The sequence below is a fragment of the Eumetopias jubatus genome, unplaced genomic scaffold (genome assembly GCF_037043125.1).
Source record: "Eumetopias jubatus isolate StellerSeaLion01/CBP00866 unplaced genomic scaffold, mEumJub1_p1.0 scaffold_1, whole genome shotgun sequence".
In the NCBI taxonomy this organism is placed as follows: domain Eukaryota; kingdom Metazoa; phylum Chordata; class Mammalia; order Carnivora; family Otariidae; genus Eumetopias; species Eumetopias jubatus.
Genome location: NW_028274807.1, coordinates 212,861,022 through 212,877,743, shown reverse-complemented (window position 1 = coordinate 212,877,743; position 16,722 = coordinate 212,861,022). Strand labels below are relative to the sequence as shown.

Below are 16,722 nucleotides of genomic sequence, written 5' to 3'. Positions count from 1 at the left end.
CGGTGTTCAGGTTTTTATGTAACCACTGGCAAGGCTATTTTTAAAGAACGCTGAGTGCTCCTGACAGTGGGCACTGGGTTTTCAAGCATAAAGGCAGGGCTGGGCAGAAGGGATGTGGAGAAAGGGGTGGGCTACCCGCAAGACCTCCCGGCTGGTGGGCCACAGGGCCTCTTTCTGGTAATGACACTTCAGCCCCATGGGGGTGAGTGCCTGCGTATTTAGAGGCAGGGACGTGGGACATCTTAGATGAGGCGGCTGCGCGCGACAGTACTTGTGAGCAAGCCCAGCACAAGTTGTGCTTTCAGGAGAGCCGTCCTGATGCTCTCGGCTGCATTGATCCGGATTCTTCTCTGAAGCCGTCACTGTGCCATGATGTTTGTCACTAAGAGCGAAAACTTCTGCAGGCAGCTAAGGGCATTCCAAAGCTTGTAAGCTTTGAAGAGCACGTTCCTCCAGCTGGTAGAGAAACCTTAACCTCTTTACCAGCTCAGTCGCTATGGCCTTTGGAATAAAGGGATGCAGGGAACTGTTGTCTCCCTGCTTGAGAACAGAGGCAGGGCGCCTGAGTTGGGGTGCTCAGGTGCACATCGCAGGCTCCTCAGTACCCAGCTGCACTAGGAGTGCACGCGGAGATGGGAGAAGGTGATCAGGAATCTTCAGAAAGCTCTTGAGACAACCCGCACACTTTTCATGAGAGCTTGAATTGTGGTGCTGGAATTGTTTGTAGGTGTTGTGTTTTGTTTTTTCAAGTAAGCTCTGCAGCCAGCAGGGGGCCTGCCTGAACTCAGGACCCTGAGATCAAGAGTTGGACGCTCCACTGACTGAGCCAACCAGGCTCCCATTTGTAGGGTTTTTGAAGCCCCCTAGTAAGTAGAAATGGGTGTGGTTTTAGAGCAGTTTTAGGTTTGCAGAAAGGTTGCAAAGAAAGTACAGAGCGGGTTTCCAGATATGCGCCTCCTCCAACGCGCCTCCTCCAACACGAAGTCTTCCCTCTTAGTGACATCTTGTGTCGGTGTGGTATTTTGCTAGAATCCATGAGGCAGTATTGATAAGTATCAGTTCAAGCGCATAGTTTGCCTTCACGTTCAGTCTTTGTGTTGTACATTCCGTGGGTTTGCCCAGATGTGTAATAACCTGCATCCACCATGCCAGGATCATGCAGATGGTTTCACCGCCCTAAAAATCCTCTGTGCTCCTCATGTCCCTCCCTTCCTAGCCCCGACAACTACTGGTCTTCTTACTGGCTCTAGAGTTTCGTCTTTTCCACGATGTCCTATAATTGAGTAGCCTTTCAGACTTAGTAGTGTGCATTTGAGGCCTCCCCACGTCTCTGGCTTCATAGCTCGTTTCTTCCTGTCATGGAATAACACTCTGTTGTGTGAAGGCCACAGACAATTGGAGTTCGTTTCTTCATTTGCCGACTGAAGGGCATGCTGGTTGCTTCCAGTCTCAGGACAGTTACGAATAAAGCCGCCGTAAACATCCACGAGCAGGTTTTTATGTGCACAGAAGTTGAACTTGTAGTGTTGAAAAGAAAAAACCCCAAGTGCCAGTCACTCATTTTGCCTTAATATTCTGCAATATGGACATTTGGAATTTACTTGCTTTTTCTCCCCCCCCTCCCCCGCAGATTTTTTAAAAAATACAATGTCTAATGGTTATGAAGACCACATGGCCGAAGACTGCAGGGATGATATCGGGAGAACGAATTTAATTGTCAACTACCTCCCTCAGAACATGACCCAGGATGAGTTGCGGAGTCTGTTCAGCAGTATCGGTGAAGTTGAATCTGCAAAACTCATTCGGGATAAAGTAGCAGGTAAAGAAAGCAAGAGGGTTTGTAAGGGGGACTTGGGGCCGTCCCACTGAGCACTGGCTTCTTCGCCCGCAGTGATGGTTGTCAAGTTTCGTTGTTATCTCAGACTGTGTTTTGCCACTGCCCTGGTGGCAGATTGGACTTTGGTTCCCAAAAAAGGAAAAGCTCGTCGTAAGAGCATGTACAGAGTGAGACGGTGGAAGGGGAGGGAAGACGGGACGGCAGAAATGGGGGCGGCGCTGAGAGCTGCAAGAGACCATAGAACAGGAAGGACAGCCTGGCCTGGCTCGGTCCCACGAGTGGAGAGCACTCTGGCCCAGGCAGGCCCTTCCCTGTCTTCCCGGGTCCCCGTGCCAGGTCAGGCCCATGGCAGAACACGGAGTATCCCCGCGGGCAGCCCTTTATCAGCTCTGGGCTGTGCTGTTTGCTGTCATGCCATCAGCTGGAACATCTGAAACACACTGAGTTTGCACTCTTGGGGGGCTAGAGCAGGGCCATGGATCAACAGGCAGGCTGTGGGGTTGGATGCTGGCTGAGTCCTGTTCCCCCATTGCCTCCACGTGCGACTCCACACATAAGCGGGGACGGTGGCTCCTGTATCCTACAACCTCGTAAGGATTTGCAGACACCTGGGAAGGCCGTCCTTACCGAGCAGCCTCCGACCCGAGAACGTGGTTTCGAGGAGGAAAACATGGAAAGATCAGGTGCTGTGAAGCACTTCCTTCCTTTTCTCCCCAGGGAGGAACATTGTTTTAGGGAGCTGCCCTCCTCCTCCCCCTCCTCCTCCCACCTCTTCCTCCCTTTCTTTCTTCATCCTTCTTCCTCTCTGCTGTGCTCTGGTGAGCTGAGGAATGGGCAGGAAACACCCCCCCGCCGGCTGCCACCCTGGGTTGTGAGACTATGATTCTCTACACTGAAAACTAATTTAAAAGTTAAAAAAAAGGCTTTATTATGGAAATAAGGTATCTTGTATTCTGATCTACATAAAAGTAGAGTAATATATTGAACCCCATGTACCCACCGTTCGACTCTCAGCTTTTGCCAGGAACCTGGAGACTCCTGTCTGTGGGATGGGTCCTGTCGAGGCTGGCTGGCTGCTGTACAGGGAATTAGTTCATCAGAGGGGGCACGGACTTCAAAAGTCTTTTAAGGACTCTTCCAGTTCTGAGTCTGTGATTTAACAAACCTCTAAATAGGGATTGGAGATAATACACAAATTGAACAGTGTTAGAATGTTTTAGAAGCCGTTATCTTTCTCCTGTTTCAGGAGACCATCTGCATAAGAGAATCCTTGTTCAGAGGCGTTTTAAAATTCTCCTATGCTGCTAACAAGTCTTGCCTTTCTCCTTTTATGTTCTCACGGAAGGGAATTTTTAGCCCCGTGGATATTCCTGAGCATTGCCGTCCGATTTTGCCAGCATTCTCATGGTACCTGACTTCTTTGTCTATTCACTTGTTGTGGTTTTCAAAGGAATGTGAGCTCTGATAATAGGAACACCTAGATTTGGTGAGATCATTCCAGAGAGAACTGGTTTCGGGAATGAGGGAAAAGCAGGAAAGTGTAATTTGGAAATTATTTCGGTTCAGAGATAAACTTTTCCTCCTTTTTGGGTGAGATAAGTATAGCGTACTGAGAGTTGTGGAGGATGTGCTCCCAGGCTCAAATCTCAGCTCCATGTCTTGCTAGCAGTTCCTTAAGTTGAAAGAACGTACCTTCACGAGAAGCTGACTGCATTCCCACTTCTCTCCTCCCGCCACTGATGTGCGAAAACCTCGCCGGCTGCACTGCCCCTCTGTCCTCTTTTAGGCTGCTCTGGTGAAACCCTAGGCACAGATACGTTCGCCCAGCTGCTTCCTCCTGGCTGGGCTGAAGATGCGCACCCTGAAGAGAGTCTTGCATCCAGGCAGACAGGTGCCCTGTTGAAGCCAGTTCCAGCCGAGCTCAGCCCACAACGCAGGCATCCCCGGCCCCCACAGCAACCGCGTCTGCACCCTTCACTCTCGGCCAGTGATTGCCTCCCACCTCACAGTGAAAGTAACAGCCATCTCCCCCTCTGCTCGATCCCTGCCCTTCTCCGCGTCCTGGGAACCTCAGGCTAGGCAAGTACCTGCTTGCCCAGGTCTCTTCGGGATCGCCTTGCCAGCATTCAAACACACTACAGTGCTGTTCTCTTTAAAAGAATCCTTGCTAAGTTTCCCTGACTTCCTCTAGTTCAGAGTGTCTCTCCTTGAGCCCCCTTGACATTTGGGACTGGATAATTCTTGGAGGGGGTGCAGCTTGTGTGTGGTGGAATGTGGAGCAGCATCCCTTCCACCTGCTAGATGCCAGTGGCATCTTCCAAGTCATAACAACTAAAAAAAATGCCCCTAGATGTTGCCACGTGTCCCCAGTATCCTCCCCCGTGAGAATCGCTGCTCTAGCTGTTGTCCTCCCTCCCCTCCCATTCACGGAGCCGTCAATTGACTCTTTTCCTTCTGGAAGCTTCCCCTCCCCCTTGGCTTCCATGAACCACCTACCTGGCTTTCTCCCACCTCAGGCCTTGCTTTGCCTCTTACAGCTCCTTCCTGGCCATTAACTTAGACGGTCCTTAGGGTTATTCCCAAGCTGCTGCTTCCTAAGCCTGCCCTGGGGAGAGCGGATGCTCCTCCACAGCTTCACTGTACCCTCAGTCTACTCCCTGTGTTTCAACGAGAAAGCTCTCCTGAGCTTCAGACCCCTCTACCCCTCAGCCCCTCAACTTTTGTGTTTTCCAAACTGACCTTTTCCCATCATCTGCATCTTAACAGGTGACAGCAGTGTTCACTCAGTGACTCCTGTCAGAAATCTAAGCATGACCTTTGATGTGTGTCCCTGGCATTCATCCTTCTGGATGCTTCCGTCCCTTTTCCTCCAAACCCCCCTGCCCCCCCCGCCCCCCCGCCCCATTCCCTGCCACAGATCTAGATGAGGCCGCATTGTCTTCTGTCTGCACTGGCATTCTGGCCTCTTAAACAGCCGCCCATGTTTCCTCCAGAGACGGTTCTCTTCACTGCGGCAAAGGAATCTAAACATTCTGCATGTGACCCTGTCACTCATTGGCCAGGCACGGGTGACAGGAAGAATGAGGAAGGATGGTGGCTAGGATGCCGGGAACATTTGACGTGCTGGCCTCAAGATTCAGGGTGTTTCTGGCTGTCAGGCCGCAGCCCCTGGGTTGGGGCTATGCATTTGTTGCTGCCTGTTCTGGCCACAGTTCCTAGCTAGCCCTAGTGTACAGCCCTGCCCTGCTTTCTGGCCTGGTGTCCGGTCCTCTGCAGATGCCATATGGCCCAGCAGCCAGCCTCTAGCCCGTTCACTCGGCTTCTGGCTCATTGCCATGCACCTTTGGTCAGGATAAAGCCCACACCCCTGCCTACAGCTCCCAAGTCTCCTGGGGACCTGTCCTCCTCCTCCTGAGCCACTGCTCTCCCCTCCCCCTCCTCTCGGGCCAGACTGAGCTGCTTGTCACTTCCCAGACATGCCCTGGCTCTTAGAGTCTTGTGATTTTGCAAATATTGTTCCCTCTGCAGGAAAGCCCTTCCACACCAAGCCAGCCTGACCACTTTTTTCTTGAATCACCTTGGTTCCTTCTAGAAAAACAACAACATGAAGCAAGAAGGAAGGAGAGTTTAAATTACCCAAAGTCCTTTTGGCTTTGTGGTTCGTGTCCTTCCATACTCGTTTCTTTCCATATTTGTGGTCATAAGCAACTATGTGCTTTTAGAATAATGGGCTCACACCACCCAAGCTGTGCAAGAACTTTTGCTTCCTGTACCTGTGAATGTTTTCCTGTCACTGAGCATAGCTCCCTCACCAGAACAGTTAACAAAGAATCCTGTTGGATGGAGGTGCTGAGTTTACAACAGGCTGGAACCATATTCCATATTTACAAACCCCACTGAGAGAAATAATCGTGGTGCAAGTCTTCACTTATCAGTGATTTCCATTGGAGGTCTTCCTGGAGGTGAGCCAGTAGATGGGAGAGGGTTTACCTTCTTGAACCCGGTCACCAGTTTATACTCGTTCTTCCCCTCCCTACCATCCCCTAGGCCAGAGAGGTTTCTCATCTTGCCCAACCTAAGTAAAAAATGACCTTCTATTAGGGTAGTCATTCACTTTTTAATGATCCTCATCTGGTTTCATATCTTTACTGGCTGTTCATACTTATCTTTTATAAAATACCCTTCTTGTCCTTTGCCCATTTTCTTTCTTTTGGGGGCATTTGCTGTGTCTTATTTATTGTCTCATTCATTCACACCCCCCTCCACCTAAGACCCAGCCTCTCTCCCCCGTGAAGTCATCCCTTGAGCCCCCACAGACATTTAAAGGAAGAATTTGACTCTCCCTACCCTCTGACGCTGCAGGGGAGGCCTCGTCCACGGGGTGCTCCCCTCCCCCAGCCGCCCGCCCCGGGTCAATTTGAGAGACGTTGCATCTGGTTGCTCAGGTCGGTGAATGTAATAGGAGATGCCAGAGTATCATCTCTTGGTTTTGACCTTGTCTAGAGAGAGAGCAGTGTTTGGAACTGGAAGAGCAGTGGTTGTGAGGCACTGGGCAGGACACAGAGGGCACTTCGCATGAAGGCAGTCTTGATATTCTCCAGGCAGCGGTTCTCGGAGTGCTGGCCGCTGACTCGCAGCAGCACCCGGCTCCCCGGAGAAACACACGTCCTAGGCCCCCTGAGTCAGCCAGTCCAGGGTGTCCACACATCTGTGATTTAACCGTCCCGGAGGTTACTGTGCTGGTGCAGGAGCAAGTCAGAGACACAGAGCTCTCTGCCTGCAGGGTGAGGAGCGGGATCTGGGGGCCCCGTGAGCTGGGGGGGGGCAGCAAGAGCTGGGGGCAGTGCTGGCCTCTAGGGCGTCCCTCGGCCTCAGACCCAGAGTTTATTCACACTTCATCCCTGGCTGTTCTCCCCTCCCCCCAATCCCCGATCTCCCTCCCCCTCCCCTCTCCACCAGATCACCCATCCCGGGCTTCTGGTTGCCCTCACCTGCCAGCACTGACTCGAGGCAGGCCCTGCCCTCCTTAAGCCCCAGCACCCTGTGCAGGATCCATACCTGGCCTGAGCACAGCCCCTGAGCACCCCTGTTTCCCCACCAGATCTCAGACCTTCTCTGGCAGGGCTCATCTTCCATTGCTCTAAATGAGAGGGGGGCCGCACCTGATCTGCCTTCATGGCGTTGATTCTAGCAGCCTCACTACCTCTGGGGGCAGGAGAATCATCTATAAAGAGATTGGAAGTACGCCTGCCTGACATCTTGGGTCCTCAGGCTGAGGCGGGCCCTAGGGAGCTGTGTCATTACCCTGCATGGCTTATAGAGAGACAGTAACTTGGGGGCTGCTTTGGGAAGTGAGGGCCTTCCCCCAGGCCCCTGCTCTGAGCAGGATGAACAGGTTTCTGCATGACTGGAGAGCCCCACTCTCCTCATTCACTTCCAGCGGCAGCTCTCAACTCCTCACGGGAGTCGCTAGGGAGCTTTAAACTACTGAAACCACCTCCACTCCTACCCCACCCCCACCCCCATGTGGATGTCATTCGTTCAGATTATGACCCAGGTACTGATCGTTTTTAGAAGCTACCCTGGTGATTCTAGCAAGCAGCCAGAGTTGAGCACAATTGGTTTGTGGCGAGCAGCTGGGTGGAGGTGGGGACTTGGCCCTGTGTTAGGCACTTTTCACCTATGGCCTCATGTGGTGGGTGCAAACCAGGGGCTCCCCTTCATTCCTCAGCTGCCTGCCCTCCCACTGCACGCAGGTGCCCACCACAGAGGGTTGAATAGACTCCGAGAGGACAGGACCCGCCCCAAAACAGGGTATGCAGAGATCCCACCCCGCGCAGCTCCAGGCCCCAGAAGGCCTGGCCTGGGCACGCTGGTGCGGAGCTACTCCCTGGCACCTAGGGAAACTTGACCTCCTCTGAGCTCCCTCCTGCGGCGGCCCATCTGCAGGTCCTCTTGGTGGGTCTTCCTTCAGCTGCCCCAGCCTGTGCATCCACACCTGGCGTACCTCCCGGGCCTGGCGGCCTGGCCCCACTCCACCCAGCAGCCACTTCTGGGCCATTCCCCAGCTCGTTTCATTCAACTGCTCTGGCCACCCTTCATTTCCTGGAACACACCAGAGTCTCCTCTGCCTCCCAGACTTGGCATTTGCTCTTCTGTCTGGACTGCTTGCCCCCAGCCATCCCAAGGTCTTGCTGCAATCATCAGCTCCTCCCAGGGCACTCCTGACTGCTCAGTCGACCAGGGGCCTGTCCTTCAGCCCTTCTCACACCACAGCAGAGATTGTCCTCATTGCACCTGGGCAGCAGTTTTGTTCATTGGTTTCTTACTGCTTTGTCATCCAACTTGCCCACTGGAATGTGACATTCATTGAGGCATGAACTGTCCTTCATGATCATCATCAAACCCCCTGGCCAGTCTGGCATGGGGCTTGACACATAGTAGGTGCTCAGTTAATACTTGTCGACTCATTGATGAGAACCGGAGGGGGAGCAAGCCTGGGAAAGGAGGCAGTGGCCATCTGGGGCGCTTGTGACTTCCTGGGTGACATTGGCAGGTGCGGGCACATGGTGGTTGAGGAGGCCACCCAGGAAGAATGTATGACTGAGACAGGAGCCAAAGGTGGAACCTTGGGGGCCATCTCGATGGGATGGGTAGAAGACTAGGAGCTTGAGGAGGGACCGTTGGGGAGAAAGAAAACCTGGCATTATCATATCCTGGAGGAGGAGGCACCTTTCTGTGGGGCGGCACCTGACAGTTATGGCCTCGGTGAGGGCAGTGCTGGAAGTCTGCATCGACCACCCTGGGAGCCCAGCCAGGGCCACCGAGCACCAGGGAGGTGAGGAATCAGGAAGTGGGGCTGGGTAGGACCCATGTTTATATGCTGCCAGGAGCCAGCTGAGGCTGAGACACAGGAGCACGGCCTGGGCATGCGTCTTCATCAGCGTCTGGTGTTCCCTGGCAGGGCTTAGGCCATCTGTGCCACGGGCAAAGGTGACAGGTGGTCCAGGACTGGGATTGGCCTTGCAGGAAGAGCAGAAAGACAAGAAGACCTGAGCATGTGTCAACCAGAGGCAGAGGAGCCCCTTTGGGGGCCGGGCCATTGAGTTTCCTGGCCTGGGCACGGTGACAGATGGGCAGAGCGGGATCGGAGAGCAGGTGTTTGGGAGTAAAAATCCCAGCAAGCCTGTAGTTCAGTCAGGAATCCATACCACGGACCTTCTGCATTCTCAGCTTTAACATTTGTAGTCTGGACCGTTAGCAAGGGCCCTAAAGTTCCCAGCCTGGCACCGACTATAGTCGTTGCCCTCTTTTCTGAACTTCTGAGTCTGACTCGCCTGCCAGATGGGTCCCGGCCCCACAGCCCTGCTGCTCTGGGGTCCTCACTGCCCACGGTTTAGGAGCGAAGTCTCTCAGACCTGTGGAGTTTCATTAGAAGTTTGGGTGTGGGGGCGCCTGGGTGGCTCAGTCAGTTAAGCATCCGACTCTTGATTTCAGCTCAGGTCAAGATCTCAGGGTCCTGAGATCGAGCCCTGCATTGGGCTCCAAGCTCAGTATGGAGTCTGCTTGTCCCTCTCCGTGTCCCCCCCCCCCCCGCTTGCTGTCATGTATTTGCTCTCTTTCTCTCAAATAATAAATAAAATCTTAAAAAAAAAAGTTTGGGTGTGGAGGGTCAGGTTTGGGTTTTGTTTCTTTAAAAAAGAAAGTGGCCCAATCAGAACTGCACATAGTTTGTGTAGCTACTCTGCCCTGAAGGAGGGAGAGTATATCTCCACAAGGCACTCCTTTGGTATGGGCTGTGCACTGACTTCCTTCCAGAGCCTACAGTTTGGGGGGAGGGGTGACTTGACAGTGGAGAACCCTGGCAAACCCACGGCCTTGGCTAGGGGATCCAGGCCAGCATTAGCAGTGATAAGTCAGGGTGACAGCACACACCCCCCCCATAGGATGTCAGGAGGGCACTTTACTCTGGGCTCTTCCTCACAAAACCCAACACCCCAGCCTTATCATGGAAAAACATCTGACGAACCCAAGCTGCAGGAGATTCTACCAAATTCCTGACCAGTCCTCCTTGAAACTCTCAAGGTCATCAAAAACAAGGAAAGTCCGAGAAGCTGTCCCAGCCAAGAGCAGCCTAAGGAGATGTGACGACTACATGTCCTGTGGGGTCCTGGGTGACCTCCTGGGACAGAAAGGGCCGTTGGGGGAAAAACTAAGGCAATCTGAATCAAGTGTGGACTGTGGTTAACTAACAGCATACCAGTCCTGGTTCCTGAATTGCAACAAATGTCCCATTCTGGTGTAAGATGTTACCAATAGGGGAAATGGGGTGTAGGGTCTATGGGAATTATCTTTATTATCTTTGTAACTTTAAATCTAAAAAAATAAAGGGTTTTTTTTGTTTTTGTTTTAAGAAAGTGGCAAAACTGGGTTAGACTCTGCTGGGTTCCATATCTCGTTATCTACCAGAGGGCCTGGGTTCATCTGGCACCCAGGGACCTCTGCCTCATGTGGCTGAAGGCCTGGTGTTTTTTACCTGCTTGTTGTCGCCCTCCAGCAACCAGAGGAATGGAGCGAAGCTCACTGCTCTATCTCTGTGCCCAGAGCAGTGCCCAGCACTCAGTGGCTGCCCCCTAGCATGGCACGTGGATGGGTAAGGGTGGGCATGTTGGTTCTCTTCTCTGGGCCTCCTCCTGCCCCTCCTGTAGTGAAAGGACAAAGCTCCTTCTGCTCGGCACCTCAGCCTTTGCTTCTCTCTGGGCCTCCTGGGAACCCACCACCCCACCCCTCTTAGGCTGAGTCCCTCCCGTGGCATGCTGTTGGTGGTCACCCTCATCACTTGAATATATCACCAAGGAGAGGTGGGGAGACCTACTTGTAACCCTGGTTGTTTTTATAGTAATCTGTACCACCACCAACCCCGCCCCCAGACTTCAGCTGCTGCCGCCAGGGGAAATCCTAGAGGCTTGACCAGAGCTGTGAGGGCAGGCACTCGACTGGCCTAGGACGTCTCTCAGCTCCAGCTTCTCCCCGAGCTCCCTGTCGTCTGCTTTGTAGCTGAGTTGTAGGTTTGGGAAAGTGAGGGACCCAACACTGGGTGGCACCAGAGCCCAGCAAGTCTTCCCACTCTGGGGCTCAAGTGGTGGAAAAACACCTGGATGCAGACAGCCGGTCACCATTCGGCCCTCCCCACCTGCCTGTCTTGACCAGTTGTGACTGCCCTCTCCTTGCCCTTGGAGCCCCCACATCTCAGCCGGCAGACAGTGGGACTGATCATCATCATTGCTTTGGTGATGGTGTCTACAGGGTGCCATTAGTAACACAGTGTTTCTTCCTTTTTTTAAAAGATTTTATTTATTTGAGAGAGAGTGCGTGCACAGAAGCAGAGGGGGAACGAGAGGGAAAGGGAGAGAATCCCACGCAGACTCCGCGCTGAGTATGGAGCCCAAAGTAGGGCTTGACGTGGGGCTCGATCTCACGACCCTGAGATCATGACCTGAGTTGAAATCAAGAGTTGGACGCTTAACTGACTGAGCCATCCAAGCACCTGCATAGTGTTTCTTTTTAAACAGCCCTTTTTGGGGGCGCCTGGGTGGCTCAGTCATTGGGCATCTGCCTTCAGCTCAGGTCATGATCCCAGGGTTCTGGGATCGAGCCCCGGCATCGGGTTCCCTGATCTGAAGGAGACCTGCTTCTCCCTCTCTCACTCTCCCTGCTTGTGTTCCCTCTCTCGCTATGTCTCCCTCTGTCAAATAAATAAATAAAATCTTCTAAAAAAAAAAAAAGAAAAAAACCAGCCCCTTTTAAAAAAAAATGAACAAAGGTAACATTTGTTCATTGTAGAAAATTTACAAGTTTGCCGAAAAGTGCAACAAAAAACCAGTATAGATTGTGACCACCGGTCTCTGAGCCCACTTCCCAGAGGCCATGGCTTTTTGCGACCTCATCCTCCTGAACCCGGTTGGTCGTCGTCCTGTTCACCGTCCCTGGCTCTCGGCCGGTTGATCATTGTGCGCGTGTTCTCCCACACAGGGCACAGCTTGGGCTACGGCTTTGTGAACTACGTGACTGCCAAGGATGCGGAGAGAGCGATCAACACCCTGAATGGCCTGCGGCTCCAGTCAAAAACCATTAAGGTAAAGAGCTGCCATCGCCACCTTGGCCCCGGCCAAGGCGACCTCCCCTTACCTCACCCGGCTGAGGGGTCTCCCCCTTACTTCATCATCACTCTTGAGGGAACCACTCCTCAGAGCCCTGGTGCTTTAGGGGCGTCTGATGGAGCTGAAGCAGTGCCTGTCAGACGCATGTTGGGCAGGGACTGCCCTGGACCATGCTGGTGCCTCTCAGCCACCTCAGCTCTACGAGCAAAGGGACGGTCACCAGGAAGGGCACTTACATGAGGGCAGTCCCCTCCCGGGCCCAGGGTGTGCCGTCTTCATGCCAAGCAAGTGTTTGTGCAGCCTTGCCCTCCCTGCCCCATCATGGCTGGGTCACTCATCCGTCCGGCAGGTGTTTACGGAGCCCCTGCTGGGTGTCAGAGAACAGATGAGTTCTCTGTCTTCATGGCGGGGCCTGTGTGTGTGTATACATGCACGTGCACACACATGTTCAAATCATACCCCCAAGATCTGAAAGTCACGCATGGCAGAGGTACAGGGCCAGGGGACGTTCTTGGGGTGGGGTGGGGTGGCTTCATGTTGACCAGTGGCTTGAGCAAAGCAAGGAGATGTGCAGCGCAGCCAGCGGGGGGGGGCCGGAGGGGGGGGCTCAGGCAGAACGCCACCAGAGTCACTCCAATTCAAGGGCTGTGGCAGCTTCCTGGGACGAGTTGGCAAGTCCTCCAGGCCTCACAGGATGGCTTCGTGTTCTTCTCAGCCTGCTCTCACTTACCACCCCCTCCTTTTCTCAGCCCCAAGCCCTGCCTCCTCCCCATCCCCATCCCCATGTGTCTGTTTGCAGGCTTCTATGATCCTGGGCAGCTCCAGACCCAATCCGGGACTAACTGTGTGTGTTCCTGACCTTTACTCCCTACTGAGCCCTCCTTTAAAATATGTGTCCTCCCATTGCCCCAGGCTGGTCCCTTGACCTAGCTTCCTGCAGCAGCTTGGCAGGCACCATGCCTGCCTGCATGGTCTCCCTCGACAGGAAGCCACTTGGAATGAGACTGCCCTCTCTCAGCCTTTGGTGGACCTGCCAGATCCTCCCACCCCATCTCCCATCACTCTGATTCATGTGGTGCCCAGAAAGGTCCCTCTTGGGACCTCTACCATGGCTGGGCTTCCCAAGCTCCCCTGGGCATCAGAACCATGTGGGGTGCTTGTATAATAAAGGTTCCCAGGGTTGCAGCTTGGGCCTCCCAAGTCACACTTTGGGGTGGTCCTGGGAGCCCATATTCCCATCTGCTAGGGAAGTCTTATAGTCTGGCTGTTGAGGGCGCTGTTCCGTGTCTGCTGTTGAAATGTTCGTGATATGGATTGCTCAGTGGTTTAATCATCCCCAAACCCATGGAAACACTCCTCAGCAGACTTCCTGGGCCTGTGTGCACATAGACCCTATCATGTGCTCCCTGAGGACAGGAGCGCAGCTCATGTATCTCTGTGGCTAGCTCAGACTCCCAGAGGGGCCTTCCTCTGTGGGGGCTGGTGAAGGAAACCACATATTACGGCCTTTCCACATGTCAGGTTACTGGTTCCTCTCCACCAGCTCCAGGTTGTTTATTCTCAGCCCAAAGCTCCCAGTCTGTTAGGAATTATCTTCTGCATTTAGAAAATGTTTGCAGATGCCAGGAGAGCAGACAGTTATTCAAATAGATGCAGAAAATTCATCGTTATACAACAAGTATGTTCTAGGAGCCACGTCCTCTGCCTGGTGCTGGGTTCCATGGCCCATGGCTGCCCTCAGATAGCCCGCTTGTTAACACAGATGTTAATTCTGAGACCACTATCTGATCGGACCTGGGATGGCCTTCTCCCAACTTGGGGAGCACCAGAGAGGTTCCCTCAAAGAAAGTCAGAGTTGAGATCTGGGGGATGAGGAGTTAGGGGTAGGGAGGGCCAGGGTGGGGACACAGGGGGCTCCTCAGCAGAGGTGTTTGCAGGAGCCAAAGTATACCTCTTGTGGTGGGGTAGAAGGCAAGAGTGGCCACGCTGGAGGAGACTCAGTGGCCGGCACATTGTGGCAACTGCAGGTTATCCCCAAGGTTGAAGCCCCACTTCTCACCACAAAGGCAGGACCTTTCCAAAGGCTCGTCTGCCCCCCAGGCTCTGAGGTCCCGCACCCCACAGCTCACCTGGCTGTGCCCTGGACCTCACCAGCGTTCGCTCTGTCCTCTTTGGTTCTAATGTCATTCATTGATCCGAGTAGGGAGTGAGGAGTCTCCCTGTCCCTATGTCCTGTAACAACAGCTCAGGCAACCCCAGTGAGGGGGCGTGTGCAGAGGCAACAGGCTGAGTGGGGCACAGGCCCCAGTCCTGTGTCATTTCCTGGCCAACACCTGTCGAGGGCTTATAGTGGGCCGGGTCCTTCCATACCTTGTCTCTGTTTTCCTCACCACAACCTGGGAGAGATGATCCCCAATTTAGGCTTGAAGAAGCTGATGTTTCCCCTAGTGACAGGTCTCCCAAGGTCACAGAGGTAGAGAGGGGCAAAGCCAGGGTTTGAAACAGGTGCTGTGGCTCTGGGCGCTTGACACCCCACTGCCAGGCCACTTCCCCAGCTCAACGTGGGAGATAAACACCGGGAACCAGAACGTTTGACTAGCTGTGAACAGAGCCCGGGAGACGGCAGTGCAGGTGGGCAGGCATTATTAGTAATAACAGCAACTGCTTTTGTCCCCTCGTTCAGCAGTGGCTCACTGCCTGCTTGCTGTCCACCTGCATCTGTTCTAGGTGCTGGTGATACCACAGCAAACACAAAAGTTTTGCCCTCATCAAGTGTTCTACATGGTTAAATAAGTAAGAGAGTATGTCAGATCAAGATACGTGCAGTGGAGAAACTGCCCTGGGGGAAGGGGGCTGGGCACTGCTTGTGGGCGGAGGGGCTCCATGGCCAATCAGGTGGTCGGGGAAGTGGAGTTTCTCAGGGCTGCCACCACAAAGCACCACAAATGGTGTTTGTGGTTGGGGAGTGTCAAACAACTGAAATTTGTTCTCCTGGCTCTGGAGGCTGTAAGTCCAAGATCAAGGTGTGGGCAGATTGGTTCCTTCCCGGGCCGTGAGGGACAATCTGTCCCGGGTGCTCCTCTGGCTTGGGGGGTCGCTGGCCGTCTCTGGTGCTTCTGGGCTCAGGGAAGCCTCACCTGGACGTCTGCCTTCATCTTCACATGGCATTGACCCTGTGTGTGTCTCTGGCCAGTCTCCCCCTTTTTGCTGAGGACACAGTTACTGGGTTTGAGGCCCACCCTGCTCCAGTGTGACCTCATCTTCATGAATGACATCTGCGACGACGCTCTTTCCCAATAAGGTCACATTCTGCAGTGCTGGGGGTTAGCACTGCAACATAGGAATATGTTCAGCCCTTCATAGGAAGGTTTCTGGAGAACATGACAGGAAAAGACCTGCGTGGGGCGAAGGAGCCGGTGATGCCAAGAGTTGAGAGAGGTTCTGGACCTTGCGTCATGGAGCTTATCGGGTGCTAGGTGTTCTGGTGCAGTCTCCTTGGATGCTGACCTGACTCTGAACTTGATAGTGGTTGAAGAGAAGGAAAGCTATGGTGGTTGCCATGGGCCCCGAAGAACCTGTTGTTGAAAGGAATCGAAGCGCGTTCGGCCGTCAAAGGCATCTTCCCTCTGGGACTTCATCGGGGGACGATCATAGTCCGTACCAGCCTCTGCACCGCTTCTCCGGGGCCAGAGTCTTGGTCTGGAGATGCTCTTTGCCACCGTGTCCTTCATTAAAAGCCAAGGCTGACCCCAGATGCAGCCCCATCCAGGCAAATCTGCAAAGGCCAGACCAGACAGTTCTGGGAGGCACTCCCTGTGGACCCAGCACAGAAGAACAGCCAGAGTCCTGGCAGGCCTGCCTTCCCCCTTCAGCCCTCCTGCCCAAAACAACACCACTGCCTGGGGCCTTTGGTAAAATGGGACAGCCATCTGGCTAGGGTTTGAATGGGGGTGGGTTCTGCAGGGTGGTTGATGCAGACCTGGAGAGTTTAGGCCCATATGTGTGAGAGAGCGTTGACACCATTCTTTGGAAGTCGAGGAGTGTGACCAAGCTCCAGTGAACTGGCCAGCCACCGCCTCAGTGGGGAAGGGTGCTGGGGAGTCCCTGCAGGCCAGGGTGGCTTCTATCTCAGGGGACAGTGCCACGTCTGCCCCAGGCCTTGGGTGCATCACTGAGTGGCCACAGCGTTCCTGTACTGTAGGCCTAACCAAGGTGCCTTGGGCCTGGACACAGCACGGGAAGCTTCCAGGAAATGTGGAACTTGTGCAGCACTTGGAGGCCACCAGCCCCTGACGGGACCTGGTGCCCTGGGGCATCCGTCTAGTCAGGGCCACTTCTGTTCCATTGTCGTCTGGCGTCCAGCCTCCATGATCCTTGGTGCCTCTGGCGGGGGGAAGCTGGGCTCTGACCACAAACACGATTTCTCTTTCCTTCTCCATCGCCTGCTGGACTGCTTTCTGCTCTGCTGGCAAAGGTTGTATCTGTCGTCCCCTCTTAGGGCATGACGTGGGTTCGGAGTCAGCAAGCGCATGAATGAAGGGGTGTGTGTGTGCTTGGCCTGAGGAACCACACCTGTGCCCCTCCTGGCAGGCCTGAGCGTTGTGGTGAGAACACACCTGTTGTCCGTGGCCTCGTGCTGCCCAGTGACACCTGAAAGGTTGTGTCTGCTCCTGGGTTATGGTTTCAGGCTCCTTGTCCTCTCAGCTTTGTGACCCTCAGCATGTT

The 16,722-nt window shown here is 53.9% G+C and overlaps 1 protein-coding gene across 1 annotated transcript in view; it reads left to right on the top strand.

Annotated features, from left to right (window-relative positions):
- Positions 1-16,722, top strand: part of ELAVL1 (ELAV like RNA binding protein 1) — a 36,013-nt gene that overhangs the window by 9,932 nt on the left and 9,359 nt on the right. Inside the window, exons 2-3 of the mRNA XM_028093134.2 lie at positions 1,631-1,819; positions 11,870-11,973. Coding sequence (XP_027948935.1) covers positions 1,648-1,819; positions 11,870-11,973 — 276 coding nt within the window. The 5' untranslated portion in view covers positions 1,631-1,647. The remainder of the gene's footprint in view (positions 1-1,630; positions 1,820-11,869; positions 11,974-16,722) is intronic.